The sequence below is a fragment of the Colius striatus genome, chromosome 6, assembly GCF_028858725.1.
Source record: "Colius striatus isolate bColStr4 chromosome 6, bColStr4.1.hap1, whole genome shotgun sequence".
Lineage (NCBI taxonomy): Eukaryota > Metazoa > Chordata > Aves > Coliiformes > Coliidae > Colius > Colius striatus.
The window spans coordinates 38,483,245-38,501,106 of NC_084764.1; the positions used below are offsets into that span (position 1 = coordinate 38,483,245).

Consider the following 17,862-nt stretch of genomic DNA (forward strand, 5'->3'; position numbering starts at 1 on the left):
AAGGAGCAAAGGGGACCAAGAGCTTGCAGCAGTGCCAGTGTGTTTTGGTGGCAACCCATTGGGCTGTCTGGTTTGGTGTAAAATTAGATGGTTTGCAAATGGGTAGTGATTAACCAGTGGTGAAATTTAGAGACTCCTTTAGCCAAGCTGCTGATGACAGCCTCCTACAGATCCAATTTCCTTGTGTCATTGGACTTAGTCCCTACACAGATGGGCTTGAGAGCAGAAAGTTCAGCTCCATTGCCATCAGAGTGGCCAGCATTAACTGGGAAGGGCTAAAACTCTCTGAGAGTGCAGGAAAGCTGCTGCTGCCATCATCATTATCAGGGGACTGGAGCATCTTCCTTATGAGGAAAGGCTGAGGGACCTGGGGCTGTTTAGTCTGGAGGAGACAGAGGGGGAATCTCATTAATAATTACAAATATCTAAATGGTGGATGTCAGCAGGTTGGAGCATCATCTTTTTCTGTTGTATTTAGCAACGGGACAAGTTCCACTTAAACATAAGGAAAAACTGTTTCACTGTTCAGGTGAGAGAGCCCTGGCCCAGGCTGCCCAGGGAGGGTGTGGAGTCTCCTTCTCAGGAGATCTTCAAGATCTACCTGGACATGTTCTTGTGGGACCTGCTTCTGCAGGAGGTTTGGACTAGATGATCTTTAAAGGTCCCTTCCAACTCCTACCATTCTATGATTCTATGACCTTAGAAATAGGAAGCAGAGGGGAAAAAAAGGCAGCCCTCTCCCCAGAGTGAGCACAGAAAATACAAACTAGTGAGTGTACTGAAGGCTGGGCAACCTCCTGCAAAGAGCCAAGTTTCTTCAGCGTGCTGCTTGGGCAGCCTGTCTGCCTGGACCTCAGCAGCATCACCGTTGCAGCTAGTGGAAGTTCTGTGCTGATCCTTTCGTAGGCAGAGGTGGCTGGCAGCAGGCAGCTTGTGTTTTCTTGCATTGTCCTCAAAAGCAGCCTGGACCTTGCTGTACGGTGAGCCACACGGCTGTTTGATGTGTTTATTCCTGCTCTGAAGTAATGCTTCTCTTCGATTTTAGGTATCTCAACCACGTCCGAGCCGCCTCTCCGCAGGACATTGCTGGGGGTTACACTTCTTCTCTTGCTTGTCACCGAGCCTTACAGGATGCTTTCAGTGGTCTTTTCTGGCACCCCAGTTAGCCAGCATGCATCAGCCTGCAACCAAGGGACGCCAAGCAGAGCGAGAACCAAACGAAGCCAGCAAAGGTTGGGTAAAATTGCTGCCATCTGCACAACAGCTAAGCTGCAGTCACTTTACTGTGTAAAACCAGCTGTGTTAGAGTGTTAAAAGGGGGAAAAACCCCTCGTCTGCACGAGAGCTTTGCAAAATGGTAGATACATTTTTGTGGAGAGGGAAACTCGTTAGTCATGTGGTCCTTTGCTGAGGGAGGCTGAGGCAATAAGCCACATCTAATGGAAGATGTGAATAACTGGGCTGCGTATGTTTGAGGTTTAAACAAATACACTTGTAATTTTTTTTTAAAATAAAGCCAGACTTTTTTATTAAAGTTTGTGGTTTTGCCCTTATTGCAGGGTTTTATTTGCACAAGCATTTAAATGCTATTTTGATTATAACATTTAGTGTCAATATTCAAGCCTACGCTTTCTTCCCATAAAGCTCGTTTCCCCAGTTCAGGCAAATGGGTTTCTCCTCCTGCCAGCTGGATGAGAAGAGAAACTCTGCAACTATGCTGACACAACTCTTATGCAGGATCCTTCCTGATGTCACTTACTTCTTTGTCTGGAAAACAAACCTTTAGCTGAGTCCTTGAGCCAAATTCTTCTCGAAGCAATCTAAGAAACCCTGATAGGAGGTTGGGCATCAAAGCAGTCAAAATCAGTTTTGCTTTTTTTTCCTGTTTAGCTCCATTTGCAACTTTTCTGTCACATCTTCAGAAGCTTCTTTGGGCAGGAACATCCCCTTGTCTGGCTTTTGGAGTGACCCTTGCCACTTGATCTGGTCCTTTTAGCATTCTCTCCCCTCTCCTTGTAGCAGAACGTGGGCTTCTTATAGCAGAGATGGGCTTCCTGGGGCAGGACTGGGCTTTGCTGTGAGTGTGATAAACTGCAGGAGCCTGGAAGCTGCTTGGGACAGGGAATGCCTTGAGAGTAAAGCCCAGACCATGTTTTACAGGTGATGTGTTAACAGTGGGTGAATGCTGTTCTGAGGAGTGCACTAAATGAACATATTTTTTCTATATTGTAATAAAGAATAAGCTCTATTCCAGGCTCGGTGCTTCCTTTATTCAAGAGGGGAAGGTGTCAACATTTCTATTGCCCTTTCTCTGAAACCCTGTTGTTTGTGCCCAGAGTAGTTGCCAACAGGTAACCTCACACGTGAGGCAGAGGTGTGGAAAAGCTCATATCCTGCAGAGTCCTGCTGCCTGCCAGGGGCAGAGGTGGCCTGGCCTTAGACACTTGGCCCGTGGCTGGGTGTTGTAGGACTGTGGCCCAGCACAGGTGAGACTGGCTCCTACGCCTGTGCCGTAGCCCTGAGATGAATGCTGTGTCCTGCCCAGGGCTTTCCTCCTTCCCTCTCTGCTGCAAGGCCTGGAAGCTGATGTGCCCTTTGTCACTCCATTCCCTCACTTGTGGTATGTGGCTGCCACCACCACCCAGCCCACCACCAGCCTAGCAGCCAGAAGCTGAGAGAGGGCTCTGAAGGACAAGGGTATCTTTCAAATGTTTGTGGGACAACAACAAGGAGGGGAAGGAGGCCAGAGCCCAGAACTTGCTCTCAGAGGGGCACATAGGGAGAGGATCCGATGTGCCCATCCTTGGCAGTGAGGACAAACAGGGGAAAGCTCTTGCAACATCATTTGAAAGGCCAGAGGGGAAAGGCTGGGGCTGGAGCTGGGCAGGGAGGTGTCAGTAGGGCAGCGTCCGGGAGAGTATGTGAGCCCTGATGATAAATAAATCCAGCACTGACCAACTTGCAAAGGTGCAAAAGCACTGTATGTGCAGCCAAGGCAAGGGCTGTAACACAGAGTTGTGAGCAAACCACAGCCACAGGCCTCCGTGGTAGCTTGGGTGGGAACAGAGAGCCAGGCTGGAGGCCCCAGCATGGAGCTGCAGCAGCAGGGCCGAGGCAGGCAGCTGCGGGGCTGGGCTTGAACAGGAGGAGGGTGTCTGGAACCCAGAGGGGGACCCGAGTTCTCTGTCCAAATGGATGATTTGTGGCTGACGTCACCCAATAGTTTGGGTGGGTAAGAAAAGGAATCAAAGGCGGAGGCGTTTTGGATGCTTGCTGAATACAGGCAGCCCAAGATCATGCAGGGCCTGCAGCAGGGGAGCTGTGAGGGCAGGGGCAGAGGCCACAGGGGGAAATGTTTTGGGCTGAGGGACTGTTCAGCCAGGTACTGGTTTCTAGTCTAGTGCTTCAAAGCCAGAGTGTACAGCACCTGCAAATGGCAGTGCCTTCCTGCTCTAACAGTGGGTAAACACAAAGTCAGGAGTCAGCTAATCCCTAACTCAATCTCTGGGTTACAAATTTACTGCCCAAAAGCCTGGGAACAAGTCTGTGTGAGTATCTGTGTGAGCTTTTTTTTATCTCGGGGTAAGTTTTCGAAAGGTTATCTTGCTTCCACAAGAGCTGTTTGTGCATCTGCTACCAGTGATCCAATATTCAACACTAAAAGCGCTTGTCAGAGAGAACCCAACACAAGATTCACAGGAGTCACCTCCTGAGACCCAACAAAACACCCAAACTGATTTTTCCACAAATGGCCCATTATCAAAATGACACAGCAGAAGACTGTCCCAGCCTGTCTCACCAAATTGTCGTGGGGCATGGAGCAACAGACAGCAGCAAAGTCCCAAACCACGTTTATTACAAAAAAGCAAAGTTTTATTACTTTCTTTTTTTCCTTTTGGTAGCAATGACAACTTCAATCTGCTTCATGAGCCCACAGTGCAAAACAAAAGGTAGCAAAGCTGCCACACGTATCTCCACACTGGAGAGAGGTGATGCAGGCGGGCTTCAAATAACTCAGAGGTAAAGCAGAGGTAACGTGTTGCACCTCACCCAAACGACTGAGGTAGCTGCTGCAACTCATCTTCAACTCAGGAACTTTTCTTCAGGAAAATCTTTGCTGGTACACAGGCGTTTGGAGGATGGTTTTGCTGGAAGAAGGGTAGAAAGAAGCAAGTATAAACAGGCTGGACCAAACCACAAGCCATAGAGCAGTTTAAGGGTTTGACAGGAAGAGATGAGAGTTAAAATCGGGATTAACAGTCAGAAGTGAAAACTGCTGCAGCAATAATGGGAGAGAATCATAGAATCACAGAATGGTAGGGGTTGGAATGGACCTTTAGAGATCATCCAGTCCAACCCCCCTGCCAAAGCAGGTCCACCTAGATCAGGTCACATAGGAATGTGTCCAGGTGGGTCTGGAAGACCTCCAAGGAAGGAGCCTCCACACCCTCCCTGGGCAGCCTGTGCCAGGGCTCCCTCACCTCAGCAGTAAAGAAGTTTTTCCTTGTTTTTAAATTGAACTTTTTGTGTTCCAGCTTCATCCTATTACCCCTTGTCCTGTTAAGAGGCTTCACTGGATGTCAAAATGATGTTCAAAAACCCTGAACTGAGCTACACTCTGACCTACATCTCAGAGCTTCCCAACAACAGCACAAAAATTAGTTCCATGGCACAAAAGCTTCCTGAAAACCCCCTGCCCTCTGGGTCATGTAACCACAGGCTGAGGCTGCCCCTGCTCCCCCTGTGTCAGTGCAAAGCCTGAGATGGCTGGAACCAACCAGCTCCTGCAAGGAGTTCAAGAAACAAATGACCAATTGTATTAAAAAATGTCATGAAATTCAACATCAAAGACCTCTAAGGACAAACCTCAACAGCAAGGACCTCTGAGCTACTGAAATGTACAGAACCTGCTTCTGCTGATGCAGTGACTCCAGACCTAACCTGAGTCAGTGCAGGCCTAAGAAGGAGGTGAGGGCTGAGGCAGCCTGGTGACAGGGTGGCTCCAGCCCTCTATGTGTGTGGCCAACAGAACCACCCTGCTGCTGCCCTGCACTCGTCCCAGGACATCACCACACGCCTGGAGCAGCCTAGTGGGGCCGACAGGATGGGACCTGCCTGAGACAGCGAAAGGCACAGCCTGAAATCCCAAGTGCCACACGGGAGGCTTGTTCCTCACCTTCATCAGGGCAGGGCCTCTTGCACAGCACGTCTGCCGGGACCTGGAAACTAATGCACAGCATCTCCTTGTTTGGTGCTACGTTTCTGACCAGGTAGGTGGTGCAGCGACCCTCCAAGGAGGTTCCCAGTGAAGCTTCAGCTCGTTCCTGAATATCTTTGGCAGGGTCCTCATGTTTGGAGAAACCGTAGCAGTGCACTGTGGGCAGGGCGGCCATGCTGCATGGCTCTCCGGCTACGAGGTGCCTGAAAGCATCCAGGAATTCAAGAGCCAAAGCTGGCAAGTTCATAACTATATGGAAAGAGGTTTTTTCTTCCTTCTGAAGGAGCACTTTGCTTAGTTCTTCTCTCACCGGCCCCAGAAGGAAGTCCCTGCCGTCCATGTTGAAGGCCTTGATTCTGTTGTCTACTCTGTTCAGCCTGCAGTTGCGCAGGAGCCAGCTGTAGGACTCGGGGTTGAGATCGTTGGCGAACACGTGGCACTTTTTCTTGGCTGCTGGGATAGCGAAAGGTCCGATCCCGGCGAAGACGTCGCAGAGGATGTCCCCGGGCTGCAGGAGCTCGACGATGCGGCCGTGCTCGGTGGAGAGACGCGGGTTCCAGTAGACTTTGGAAAAGTCCAGTTCATACTCGAGGTTATTTTCTTTGACCTGAAAAGTTGAAAGCATTTTATAGAATCGTTTCAGCTGGAAGAGACCTTTAAGCTCATAGAGTCCAGCCTTTGTCCCAGCCCTATCAACCACTGGACCATTTCCCTCAGTGCAACATCCACCCATCTCTGAAACCCCTCCAGGGACAGTGACTCCAGCACCTCCCTGGGCAGCCCCTTCCAATGCCTGACAACCCTGTCAGCAAAGAAATTCCTCCTCACATCCAGCCTGAAAATCCCCTGGCACAACTTGAGGCCATTTCCTCTTGTTCTGTTGTTTGTTGCTAGGGAGAACAGACCAACCCCAGCCTCACTTCAACTTCCTTTCAGGTAGTTGTAGAGAGCAATAAGGTCTCCCTTTTCTCCAGGCTAAAGGCTCTGTGTTCAAACCCCAGGCAGGTTTCAGCACTATTGGTACTTAAGACAGGCATAACAAGGTGCTCTGTCAGAAGGCAGTGTATACATTGACATTTGTCCTGTTAGTGCACATGTATCTCATATAAGCAGATATACTCATCAGAAATAGCCATAAGGAATGTTCCAAGTGTGAGTCCAGATGGCTGGCTTATGCACATCTCAATCACCAGGTGGAAATAAAGCAGCAACTTAAAATGACCATAAAAACCTTATCTGAGGCTCTTCAAGAGCTTTGTGGCTGGCTGACAACTCTTTTATTGAAAGCAGACCTTGGGAAGATGCCTCAAGCCCTCCTTAGCAGAGTCCAGAGAGTAAATAAGTGTCTGAGAATGATATAGCATGAGAGTGGCAACAGTCAGCCAGACTCAGAGCACTGGAAGCCAAGTCTGCAGTTTGAAAAAATACCATATTTTATCTCTCAAGGTGACAGTCTGGAAACTGATCCCAACCCAATCTTTGGGATGACCACTATCTGAAGAACAGAACAGTATTTATCCAGATGAGAGTGGGATGCAAACTAATGCTCACTTTGCAGCCCCACACTTGCAACAGTGGGACTCTGAAGCAGCTTGAGATTCAAATGACAGCATCGTTTGCTCTGCTAGCAAGAAACACCCTGAAGAACAGCCACACTGCTCCGGGCTGTGTCAGATGTGTGCCTAATGAGCTAATGCCAGCTGCATGGTATTTGACAGTCACTTCTGCCCTGACGACCCAAAAGCCTTCTCTGTGCATGTACAGGATGTTCTACCAAGCTATTCAACTTTATCATTTGGTAATCTACTGTTTTCTCTGCTAAAAGTATACAACTACTAACAGGAAAAATATTCTTCAGTTGAACCAGTGGCCAAGTTTCCAGCTAAAGACAAGAAACCCTGTGTGAAGAATACTTGGCAGCTACCACAGTGCTTTACACCTGAAAAATGTCAAAACAGAGGAGAGATGAGGTTTGTCTTGCTGCTGACAGAAAAGGAAAGAGGCAAAGGCAAAATCTTGCCCAAGCTGCAAAGCCAGTGAGGTTTAAAAGCGCAGCCTGACATTCTGTACCGCCACAGCACAAGGCTCGGTGGAATTCAGCAGCAGCATTTTCTTAGATCAAATCCACTACATACTTTGGCTTTAGAGTGAGAAACACCTCCCCACTGCAAGTTTGGAAGTAGTACCTCTGTAAGAAGCTGCTACTTCAGCTGCTAGAACATCTCACTAAACATCATCATTAAACCTAGGCTGTGAGCTGGAAAGAGTATCTATCTGCACGGTCCCTGCAGTTGTGAGTTCACTCTTGGCAGACCAGGATAAAGGAATGGAGAAGTAACTACCAAGCCCTCCACTCTGAAAGAGGTGTCAGGAAGGGCTCTGCACACAGGAATGGCCTTAGCAGCACCTCCTCATCACATCTTGCCCGTAGATGCCTTGGGGTTTTAGCATATGACATTTAAAATACCAAGGGAAACACTAAAAAGCCTGTACCTTGGTTACCAGGTTGCTCTCTCCAGCAAGCACTTCCATTTCAAAATTCCTGTATGTGCTGTCAATAATACTGGTTTTATTCACTGCACAGGTGATCCCTGGATTCTTGTCAATTATAACCTGGCCTGAAAGAGAGGGCAAAAGATATTCTGGTTAAGGGACTACAGCCTCTTCACGTTCTACAAGTGCTCAGAAGCTCTTCACACAAGTAATAACCGATCGGTAGAATCACTGTGAAAACGTCTTTTCAACACTACACAAAGCAGACAGATGACTCTTTGAGAAGAGTGATTGAACTTACCAATCAAATGCCTGTATGGTAGCTGATGATCTCGAAGATTGAGATGAGCTATGTGACCGACACGGCTAAACCCAGAGGTGACTTCTTGACCTTCTGGAAGGACCGCTCGCAGGATCTCCTCTGACTTGAAGTTCTCGTAAGTCAGCTCCAAGTTATACTTGGACACCTCAGGATGAACGTTAAGCTGCTTTAATACCTCTTGCTCACATTCTCCCAGTGAGAATTCAGGTACTTTATGAGGATCCAAAAGAACAAGTCTACTGTCCTCACCTTCCGCATCCTCAACCACTCGCTTTAGGCCAGGACGCTGCAGTACCACGTGTTTTAGGGACTTGAGCAAAGCATTTACAGTTTCTTTCTTGACTTTAAGAACTGGAACAACGATTGTCCTTTTAAAAGCTTCTCTGTCGAGGACTGTCATGCCACGCACTGCAGGGTCTGGCGAGTACAGTCCCAGGTTAGTTTTATCCTCCACGGTTTCAGGCATTGTAAAAAAACTGGTCTTTCTTACTCCAACAAAGAGCCCAGGTATTCTGCCAGAATATTGTGCCAACAGCATCCGAGCTGCTGGAAATGATGTATTTGATGCAGCTGTCCTAAAATGATTAGTTTTCAGTAGTCTGGCAGAGTATCCAAATCTCCAGAAAGTCCTAGAAGAGAAATTATTCACTTTATAGACGTTATGTAATCGTTCCATTAAAAAGGCTGCAAATCACTTGGATTTGCTGTTCTCTTAAACTCGAATTTCCATCTGCAAAGAACAATCCACAATAGTTTAGTAAAGCTCTTTATTATGAATTATATACTACAATTTTCTGCCCTTTTGCAAATGTATTTTTAAACTTAAACCATGAAGTGACTTGAAGCAGTGAAACAATACCCTCCTGACAAAGCCAAATGACCTCTCTTTGTTCTAATAAACGTGATATTAATCCCAGTAAGCCAAATGGAAAAACTTCTACTATCTTGACCCTACTGTTGGATCCATTCTGTCTGTGATAAAATTCATTACCAAGCAGTGGTTGCCAGGAAACAGTTATTAACAATAGTGGTCATAATCACTCTTCAGCAGTTTCTGCTTCCTGTACCCCAGTGGTAAGGGGTTACACACTTGTAATGTCTTTGCTCCACGAACTGCGTGCCAGAAAGACCATGAATTAAATACAGAATTCCCCTGAAGGTACAGGGAAGCATTAGTAATGTCTGCTCAAACAGCCGAACCCCTCTCCACGCTTCATTCATAGGATGGGGGTTTGAAAAGTAGCATTACACTTCTTTCAGTGGTTTCCTCCACTAGAGACAGTCCAGAGGGGCCCAACTTTCCTGACTCTGTATCAGCTGCTCCTAGGCAGGAACCAGTGATTTAGGTGATGTGCGAGGCTGACGTGTTTCCAGACTTCTTGGGAAGTTTGTTTTAAGACTGAGGGGCGATAGGGGAGATGCAACACTTAGGTCTGAAAGGAAATGGGTTCTCTCGCTTGCCTTAGACACATCCACCCTGAGGCACTGGCCACTGCCCTCCTTCTGGGTAAAAAGCCGTGTGGTCTCTTCCTCAAAAACAGGAGCTGATCCTTGGCAAAGCTGGCCCTGCTCCCACCCTCCCTCCCTCACACATCCCAGCTCCTCGCTGGGACTCCCTGCATCTCCCAGGCAGCTCATTTCCCTAAGCCAAGGTTTTGGCAAAGCGCACCTCCTTTCCCTGTGGAATCATACCCAAACATTACACTCTTCCTGTCAGCTGCAGACGTGAAAGACCTCCAGAGACCTGAGCATCTCCGCGTTTTTCTTAGGCATACCCCTTCTCCCTAGTTGGAAGCTGCCGGGCCTGGCTCGCACGAGCTTCTCGGTATTAGATAAAGGCACGAGGTAAGAGTCTCACGCCGAGTGCGGCTGGGGCTATCGGCGGACTGACGTCTGTCTCCACACGCTGCCCACGGGCAGGCGCTGCCCTCCCCTCAGGACCGCGTCCCTTTCGGCCCCACTCTTCCCTCGGGCCGATGTGAGGTGAATCGGGGCCGGGGTGCGGTGGGAGGGCTGCCCCCCGCTCCGTCCGGCTCTAGCTCCGCGACCAACGGCGGCCACGGAGCACAGAGCCGCCGTGGCGGGTGTGAGAAGCGCCGGGCCGGGCGCAGCGGGAGGGCGGCCTCGCCAAGGCCGGGGGTCACCGCGCCTCCGCGACGGGAGCCCTGACGGGAGGAGCCTCACCTGCGGCCGCCGACACAGGCCCGGCGCGACCCGCCCGCCGCGGGACGGAGGGGTGCGGGTCCGGCCGGGCCACCGGGGCCGGCGCGGAGTCCCCCCGCCCGCCGGCCCTGCCGCAGGCCGCAGGGGGCCGGTTACCGCTCCCCCCACCCTCACCTCATGCCGGGCCGCCCGCGCCCGCGGCCGCGTCATCGCCGCCGCCGCCCTGACGTCGCACCGCGGCGCCGCGCGAGGGGGCGGGGACTGCGGTAGGGGGCGTGGCTTCCGTGCGAGGGGCGTGGCCACAGCGGGAGGAGGCAGGGCCTCACGAGGGGGCGCGGCCCCCGGTCCCGCCCCGCCCCGGCGGCGCTCCGCTCAGAGGCGCTGGCGGCGGCGCGGGGGGCGATGGCGCCGGCGCTGCGGGGGGCCGCGCGGCCCTGGGCCGGGGGCTGGTACCTGTCCGCCCGCGAGCAGCGAGAGGAGGCGGCGGCGGAGGAGGAGGAGGACGGAGAGTCCGCCCCGCTGCTGCCGCCGGCGCGCAGCGTGCGTGTGAGGGGCGGCCGGGCGGCGGGGAGGGCAGCGCCGCACCCGAGGGGGCTGCGGCCGCGGGGCTGTCCGGGCCCGCTGCGGCGGGGGGCGGCGGGCGCCGGCTCGGCTCTGCCCCGGGGCTGTGTCTGTCAGGGCCGTCCCGGGCCCCGCGGCTCGGCGGCTCCCGGGCCGGGAGGCTGCGGGGGGCGGCAGCCGCCGGCCGCTCTGGGCTTTGAGAAGTCCGGAGAGCGCGGCTCGGGCGAGAGGAGGGAGGGGGACCTCGGGCTCAAAGGTCGGGCTGGTGGCTGCGGAGCGGGGGGAGGCGGCGGGAGGACGGGGCTGCGCGGGAGGCTCCCGGGGAGGGACAGCGGGAAAGGGCCGGTCCGGAGCCAAAGGGCCGGTCCGGAGCCGAACGGCCGCTCCAGGCGCTTCTGGGCCGTTTGATGCTTTGGCTTCCCAGCTCTTGGAAGGGCTGCCGTGTGCTCTGCCCCTCGCTCCTGTTGGGGAGCGCAGGGTTAGCATGGGTTAAGTGTATACCCTGCTGCTTTTGTATCACCGTACTCAAAGACTGGGTGTCTTGAGATCCTTATGGGACAGCATCACGTTATTGTGTGTGCACAAGGGTTCGCGTGGTCTGAGAATAAAAAGAGACATTTTCTGATTTAGATAGAGAAGGAAAAGTTGACTACATCTCTCTCTCCTGTAAATTTCTTCCTCCGGAAGACCAAAACACCTCTTGCACTAATTGTACTTTGTTTTGGCCTTTTCACAGAATCCTCCAAACCGTGGCTCCTCCTTCGGTTTCTCGGTGTTTAATTTAATGAATGCGATCATGGGAAGTGGGATACTTGGCTTATCCTATGCTATGGCCAACACGGGCATCATAGGGTTTAGGTAAGTTTTCAGTCTTTACATATACTGATTTTGAAACTAAACTTGTCATTTTAAATGGAAGAGAACTTAGGTATTAAGGCTCCTGTGCAAAAGCTGAGGAAGAAATAAACAGCTTGTTCTTTTCAGCATTGTTGAATAATAATCTTCCATCTTTGGTTTAGTCTTTCAAATCTGGCTTAAGTAGTGCCCAGACATTGCATTACATTGCCACAGGGTGGCAATTTCTTGGCAATTACTCCTAATAGATTGATATTTATGTTACGGAGCTGCTATCCCCTTTAGTTCCAGAAATGGAACTTGGACTAGGATGGCTGCATATCTGCAGAGGGTGAATCAGCTTCTGCATTGTACTTCTGCTTGTTGAACATACTGAGCCATAGGTAACAGGGCCAAAGTCACTTAGTGTTTTCTGAGCATTAGATTCGCTTCATTTGAAGGTAGATACTTGCCTGTGTGTATTTATTCACACAGACTCCTGTGTTTGTAATTTATCTGTCAAGTCTTGTTTAGTATGTGATATACTTTGGTGAACAATAATAGGAAGCAGAGGGACTGAGCAAGTATTGGGAAGGTCAGAGACCCTGTGAACCACAGTCAGCAGATATAAGCCATAAAATGAGGAAATCTGGTCTTGTGGTAGCTTGCTTCCTGCAGAAGCAGCATTCTTAAAGATAGGAAGTCTGTTGTACTGTCAAAGTGCTGTAATTATGACTATTTGGTGTTTTTTAGTGTCTTGCTGCTGATTGTTGCCAGCCTTGCTTCTTACTCTGTCTTCCTCCTGCTCAGTATGTGCACTCAGACTGGTAAGTGAAAAGGATTTATCTAACTGATCTCTGAAGTACTTCCTCACCTGTACCACAGCGACGTGCCCCCGCATCGTGATTAGAACTCCCAGCATACTAACAGATAGCCCTGGATGTGGAAATAGTTGAACTTCTTGAACAATTCCTATTTGCCACTTAAAAACACATCTTTTTGGAACTCCTACTGAGAAGTCAGTGCCAAAGTGGCTGCTTTCTGGATCTTTGGGTTTCATATTTTCAAAATGCCCCTCTCACCTTTCCACAAAGATAGGTCCCTTATGTCTGTAACAACAATATTTTGGTCCTGTCTGGACCTTGGTGTGGGCCATCAATTTGAATAAAAGCTTAAAAGCACTCAAGTGACAGACTTCCATTCTTGTGATACACATTTGAAATGGATACCTTTCAGTTTTGTAATTGTATTGGTGTGTCATCATTCTCATGGCACTGTATGGATGCAGAATTTAAACTGTTTTTGATACTGAATGAGAAGTTGTATTGCAGTCCTTAGAAATCACTATTCAAACAGTATGTTCTGCTGCCTGTGCTCTAATCTGCTGGTGCTTCAGTTCTTGCTTCTAATTGTTACTGAAACAATTGGCTAGTTTCTTTAGTTCTTGTGTGCAAAGCTCACATTATAGCTATAGCAGGAAGTCCTCCTCTCTTTCGATCACTTGTTTATTGTTTCCCTCTCATCTGTTTTCCTCTTTTCAAAGGTGGTGGGAGAAAGCTTCCACTTCTTTCCTTACCGGCTTTGGTTTCTATAGCTAGTGCCAGTCTCTCAGCTGATTGCTTCTGGAGTCTTCTTAAACCTACTGCTCTTGTCTTCGCCTGTTGAGTGATCTTCTTCATGCATTCTTTCAAAAAAATACTTCAGAGGTAGGGTTACTTTTATGGTTGATACTATTGGCTACTTGGTGATTTGAGACTAAGGCTTTGGTATTGTATTTTCTCCTCTTGGAGCTCTGTTTATTTGAAAGGAATCAGAGCCTGGAAAAGGTAGCCAGAAAAATACATAGGAAGCAAAAAAAAACCCCAAAAAGGGGAAGTTGGGGTAACTTTTAGTGTGATCTTTGATTACCACTTATTTGAGGCTGAAAAGTTCTGTATTACATAGGCACTAAGTGGTATTACATTGTTCTCTGATAAAATAATAGTTAGATCCTTACAAAATAATTATTGGTGAGCAGGGAAAACTGAGGATTTCAGGTTTTGGAAGTATGAAAGAGTTTCAGCGTTTTGAACTTAGAGACCTAATACCCAAGGATGCTTTAACTTCTCAGTTATTGTCCAAAGGCAACATTCCACCTCAGGAAAGAGTTGTTTTAAATACACACAGCTGAAAGCAAGGAATACCACTGAAATGGCAGGGTGAGGTACTTCTCTTATATGAAACTAGCACTTTATGATTAGTAATTGGTCACCAGCTAATGTTGACAGGTAAATACTAGCACCCCAACTATATCCAGATAAGTTTGTTGGATTTACAGCCTTCTGTGTTTTGATCTTTACATTTTTTAAAGTCATATTTCTCTTGGGTTATGTTTGTTGTAATTCTTGTAACCGTTGAAGTCGTGAAGTGTTATATAGCACTCCACATTTTCCCTTGGAGTGTTATCTTTAAGAAGTGAGATGTGACCAGTTTTGCCTTGATAAAGTAAAATCAGTATACATGTTTGCTTCCAAATAGATAATTGAACGTTTTTCTTTATAAAAACTACATGTGAACAATGTTATAGTACTAAGCTTAATCTGTGGCAGGGAATTGGAAAGAAATTTTAGTAGTTTATTAAATAATGAGCTAGGAAAATGTAAAGGTGGAGAAGGAAAACCTTAGAAAATGTTTGCAAACCATTCAGGTATTCAGATCATAAAAGTAATCCTAGGAAAGAGCTGACCTGTCAAAAACCTTCTGAAAAGGAAGCTCTAACATTAATTCCATTTTAAAGGGAGACCAGGTTTGTTAAGTACAGGCATTTTAGTTGTAGTTTAAAAATAATGTCTGTGTTTTTTAAATTACAATGATCTGGACTTTGAGAAAATCAAAAGATTTGTGTAGACCAAAAGGCTTAGCAAAGAGAAGTATTCCCAAATATCAGGTGTTAGGGTTGGATTAGTCAGGTCAATGCTTTCTTCCAGTGTTAGTTCAGAGTGACTACATTGTTTTGAGGTTTGGGCTGACAAAGGTGAAGCTTACTCTGTAAAGCAAAGGAATTGGGAATCCAAATGGATTCTACTTTGAAGTTTAATTTTTTTCCCCCCTTTTCATTTTGAGAGTTACTCATGAGTATTGCTCATACTGTACTTACCAATTGCACTTTGCATTTAAATGGATAATTTCCATTTAGTTTTAATAGCACAATGGGAATCAAGCCAATCAGGCAGAACTTGTTTATATCAATTGTGCTTAATATTTTGTTTCATCTAGTCTTAAAATTACAGAAGCAATGTGATTAAGTATTAGTGCTTCCTAGTGTTTACAAGACTAAATTGATTACAGAAACACAATTGCTGTAGAAAACATTCCAAGATTTCATCATGCTCTTTTGGAGTTGTGTGGAAAATGTTTTCCTCTTTGGAGGTAACTCCTCATATGTGTGTGCTGTGTATTTGTTCCCATGCAGTAAAAACACCTCTCTCCTAAATGTATTTAATGTTTAACTGCCTTTTTTGGATGCTAAAATGCTGGTTTTTTTTCCTGTGGCCAACAACTTTATAAGCAGAAATCTAAGAAAAATATTGGGTAAAATCTAGTAAGGCATATTTCTTGTTCAGTTCTATCTGTATGTAACATATGAATGTAACAGCAGATACAAAGGATTAGTGCAGGTTGATGATGAGAGCTGGCTCTGCCTCATTCCATTTTGTCATTTCATTTACTTGGTCCTAGCATATTGGTGTCAGTAGTAGAGCAGAGTGGGCAGCATCTCCCTGGAGAAAAATCATGTGAGAAAAATAATGAAGTTCAGTTTTGAGGATATTGGTGTGTGCTTGGTTTTCTGAGGGTGGGTTTTTTGTGTGTTTTGGGTATTGTTTTGCTCATGAGCATCAGTCTGATTGTGTGCAGAACTTCAGTGAAATAAAAGGTCCCAAGCTTGGGCAGTTGGTAGTCTGAGGTTCCAGCTCTGTCACCTGCTCTCTGAACTGCCTGTGCCTCCACTGTCTTGTTTCATTTACCCATGTGAGATCTCACTTAGTTGTGAGGTCTGTCCCCAGAGCTCAGCTTGCAGGACCGAGCCCTAAATTCAGATATGGTGAGAACAGAAGCAGCGATATACCATGTAGAACCAAGGAAGAGAAAGGAAGCGTTGTGACAATAAAATTAGGTGGTTTTGAGATTAATTTTACCCTTTGAGGCATTTACAACTGCAGACTGTTTTATTATATACTGAGAAAGTGAATGGTATTTCTCAGAGAGCTTTCATCTTTCTGGTCTTACTTGAGTTTCTAATAACAAAATGCACAGAAACAATGAAAGACTTCAATATGACTTCCTTCTTTCTGAGAAGAGATTGGTTTGAGTTACCAGCAATATTAGAAGTGAGCTTCAGCTAAAACCCAACAAAAGCATACAGGAAACCACAGGCTGTTTGAATGTGATTGTGTATGTCAGGTGCAGGTGAGGGCAGGATTTCTGTTTTGTTTTTGATTTTGCTTTGGTGTGTTTTGTTGGGTTTTGGGTGGTTTTTTTTTTAAATGCTTTCTAACCAAATAAGGTGTTTATCTTTGAAAAGAAATAGTGCTGAGTTTTTAAAAGCTGGTAAGGAGATGATTGATGGTTATATTTGTAGAAAGATGAGAATGGATCATCTGTTGTTGTCTTCATTTAAAAAAAAAGTGGACCCTTTTAAGAAATAAAATGTGGGAATATCTTATATCCAGTAATTGAGACAATTTCAGGTTTCTTCACCTATAGTGTCACTTGCAAAAATCTTTGGGAAAGGCAGTTTGACATTAATGTATTATTATTATTAAAATATTACTATTTAAAATATTAAACTGAGATTCTGGAGAGTCTCTGAATGGCTGCATTTTGTAGCAGGAGTACAGGTGTACATATAGAAACTATTTTGTAAATAAAAAGTGCTCTAAAATATCCCTTAATTCTGTCCTGAGTAATGTTAATTTAAAAAGAGGAGGGAAAAAAAGACAAAGCTAAAGCTTTCAAGTGATTTTGAGGTTCAAGACATTTAAATAGAGTTGGGGTATGTTTTTGTTTCCTCCTAACAGCTGTCACTTCTTATGAAGACCTTGGCCTGTTTGCATTTGGGTCAGCTGGAAAGGTGAGGATTTCTTTTTACCTGTGTGTTTTTTCTTCTTGGTCTCATGCTTCTGAAAAAAAAATCTATTAGGCCTGAAGCCTTTTGCTACATTTCAGATAGTGTCTCTGGTCTGTAGAAGCCAAGATTGTAGTTAACTGTAAAACAGACATTCCTTAAATGGAAGATTTTTGGGCAGCTTTCAATGTGTTTGATTTTTAGTTGCATGTACAATCATATGCTCACTGCCATTGTTGTCAGGTTGGCTCAGCAATCATTTGGGATCTGTTACCATCCCATCCCAGCTGTAAACTGTTAAGAGGCAGGTAAGTGAATTGCTGTTGGTGTTCCAGTATTTTAATAGAGATCTGTGATAAGTGTTTGCCTTTCATGTAGTTTCCACAATAGAAACAAATAAGAGTATGTTTAATACATGATTGTTTCTTTCCTGTTGTTTAACAAACACTTCGGAGGAATGCTGGGTTTAAAAAAACCCACCCCAAACAAAATACAAACAAACAAAGCCAAAAACCCAAACAACCCCCCAAACCACTAGCAAGGTGACAACTTTTGGTGTGAGAGTAATCAACACATAACCCATACCTTTTTAGTAGTGTATACTGAATCTGTTTTTCCTCATAGCCAATGTTTTCCACCAATACTGGATGCACAGGAAATAATGCTTCTGAATACCGTGCATTTAATATTAGGACTTTAAGCTCCATGTTCGTTACATGATACTAAGAAAAGGTTTTACCACACAGAAGTGTGATTTTAATGGTTTGCTGCAACAATGTAAACTAAAAAAAATGAGTTCTGCTTAACAGCTGGAGTCTAAAATCTTCTGGTTTAATGTAACAGAGAATTAAATCAGAGCTATTAGGTGTTTATAAGACTTCCATTAGCATTGATGTGTAGTGTGTGAGGATCAATAGTTATCGACCAACCTTAAGATGTGATCAACCTCACGAGATAATACACCTTGATATTAGCAATTGTTTTTTTACAGGAGCTATCCTGTAAACCACAAGCCATTAGATGCAGAAGTCATAGAAACTGAAAGCTTAAGGAGACGTTAAAATATGACTTAGTCTGCCTTTGCTCTTAAAGCAGGGCTAAACAGACCTAAGCTGTTCCTGACAGGTGTTTGTCTAATTTGGTTTTAAAAAGCATAAACAAAGGAGA

At 46.5% G+C, this 17,862-nt stretch overlaps 3 protein-coding genes across 7 annotated transcripts in view; 2 read left to right on the forward strand and 1 right to left on the reverse strand.

The window, feature by feature from the left end:
* MNAT1 (MNAT1 component of CDK activating kinase) overlaps positions 1–2,248 on the forward strand; it is a 126,408-nt gene extending 124,160 nt beyond the window's left edge. Inside the window, exon 8 of the mRNA XM_061998036.1 lies at positions 1,046–2,248. Coding sequence (XP_061854020.1) covers positions 1,046–1,166 — 121 coding nt within the window. The 3' untranslated portion in view covers positions 1,167–2,248. The remainder of the gene's footprint in view (positions 1–1,045) is intronic.
* A 1,619-nt stretch (positions 2,249–3,867) lies between these two features.
* Positions 3,868–10,443, reverse strand: TRMT5 (tRNA methyltransferase 5). 5 transcript variants are annotated; one of them, XM_061998040.1, is made up of 5 exons: positions 10,371–10,443; positions 8,013–8,662; positions 7,712–7,836; positions 5,177–5,825; positions 3,868–4,148 (listed from the first exon to the last, which is right to left on the reverse strand). In XM_061998040.1, the coding sequence occupies exons 1-5, from the start codon at positions 10,373–10,375 to the stop codon at positions 4,084–4,086; spliced, it is 1,494 nt and encodes a 497-aa protein (XP_061854024.1). In that variant the 5' UTR covers positions 10,376–10,443; the 3' UTR covers positions 3,868–4,083. The 5 variants fall into 5 exon arrangements, with proteins under 5 accessions (XP_061854024.1, XP_061854023.1, XP_061854022.1 ...); XM_061998039.1 differs by lacking the exon at positions 10,371–10,443 and adding an exon at positions 9,726–10,199; XM_061998038.1 differs by lacking the exon at positions 10,371–10,443 and adding an exon at positions 9,025–9,554.
* Positions 10,444–10,620: 177 nt separating this feature from the next.
* The window catches only part of SLC38A6 (solute carrier family 38 member 6), a 42,644-nt gene continuing 35,402 nt past the window's right edge, over positions 10,621–17,862 (forward strand). Inside the window, exons 1-4 of the mRNA XM_061998632.1 lie at positions 10,621–10,736; positions 11,494–11,615; positions 12,345–12,418; positions 16,649–16,701. Of these exons, the coding sequence (XP_061854616.1) occupies positions 11,542–11,615; positions 12,345–12,418; positions 16,649–16,701 (201 nt within the window). The 5' untranslated portion in view covers positions 10,621–10,736; positions 11,494–11,541. The remainder of the gene's footprint in view (positions 10,737–11,493; positions 11,616–12,344; positions 12,419–16,648; positions 16,702–17,862) is intronic.

Coding starts and splice junctions, on each gene's coding strand:
- TRMT5 (XM_061998038.1), bottom strand. CDS start 9,068: ATGACCACTATTGTTAATAACTGTTTCCTGGCAACCACTGCTTG. Junction 8,663..9,024: donor TTCCTGGCAACCACTGCTTG/GTAATGAATTTT, acceptor TTTCTCTTCTAG/GACTTTCTGGAGATTTGGAT. Junction 5,826..7,711: donor AGAGCAACCTGGTAACCAAG/GTACAGGCTTTT, acceptor TCAACTTTTCAG/GTCAAAGAAAATAACCTCGA.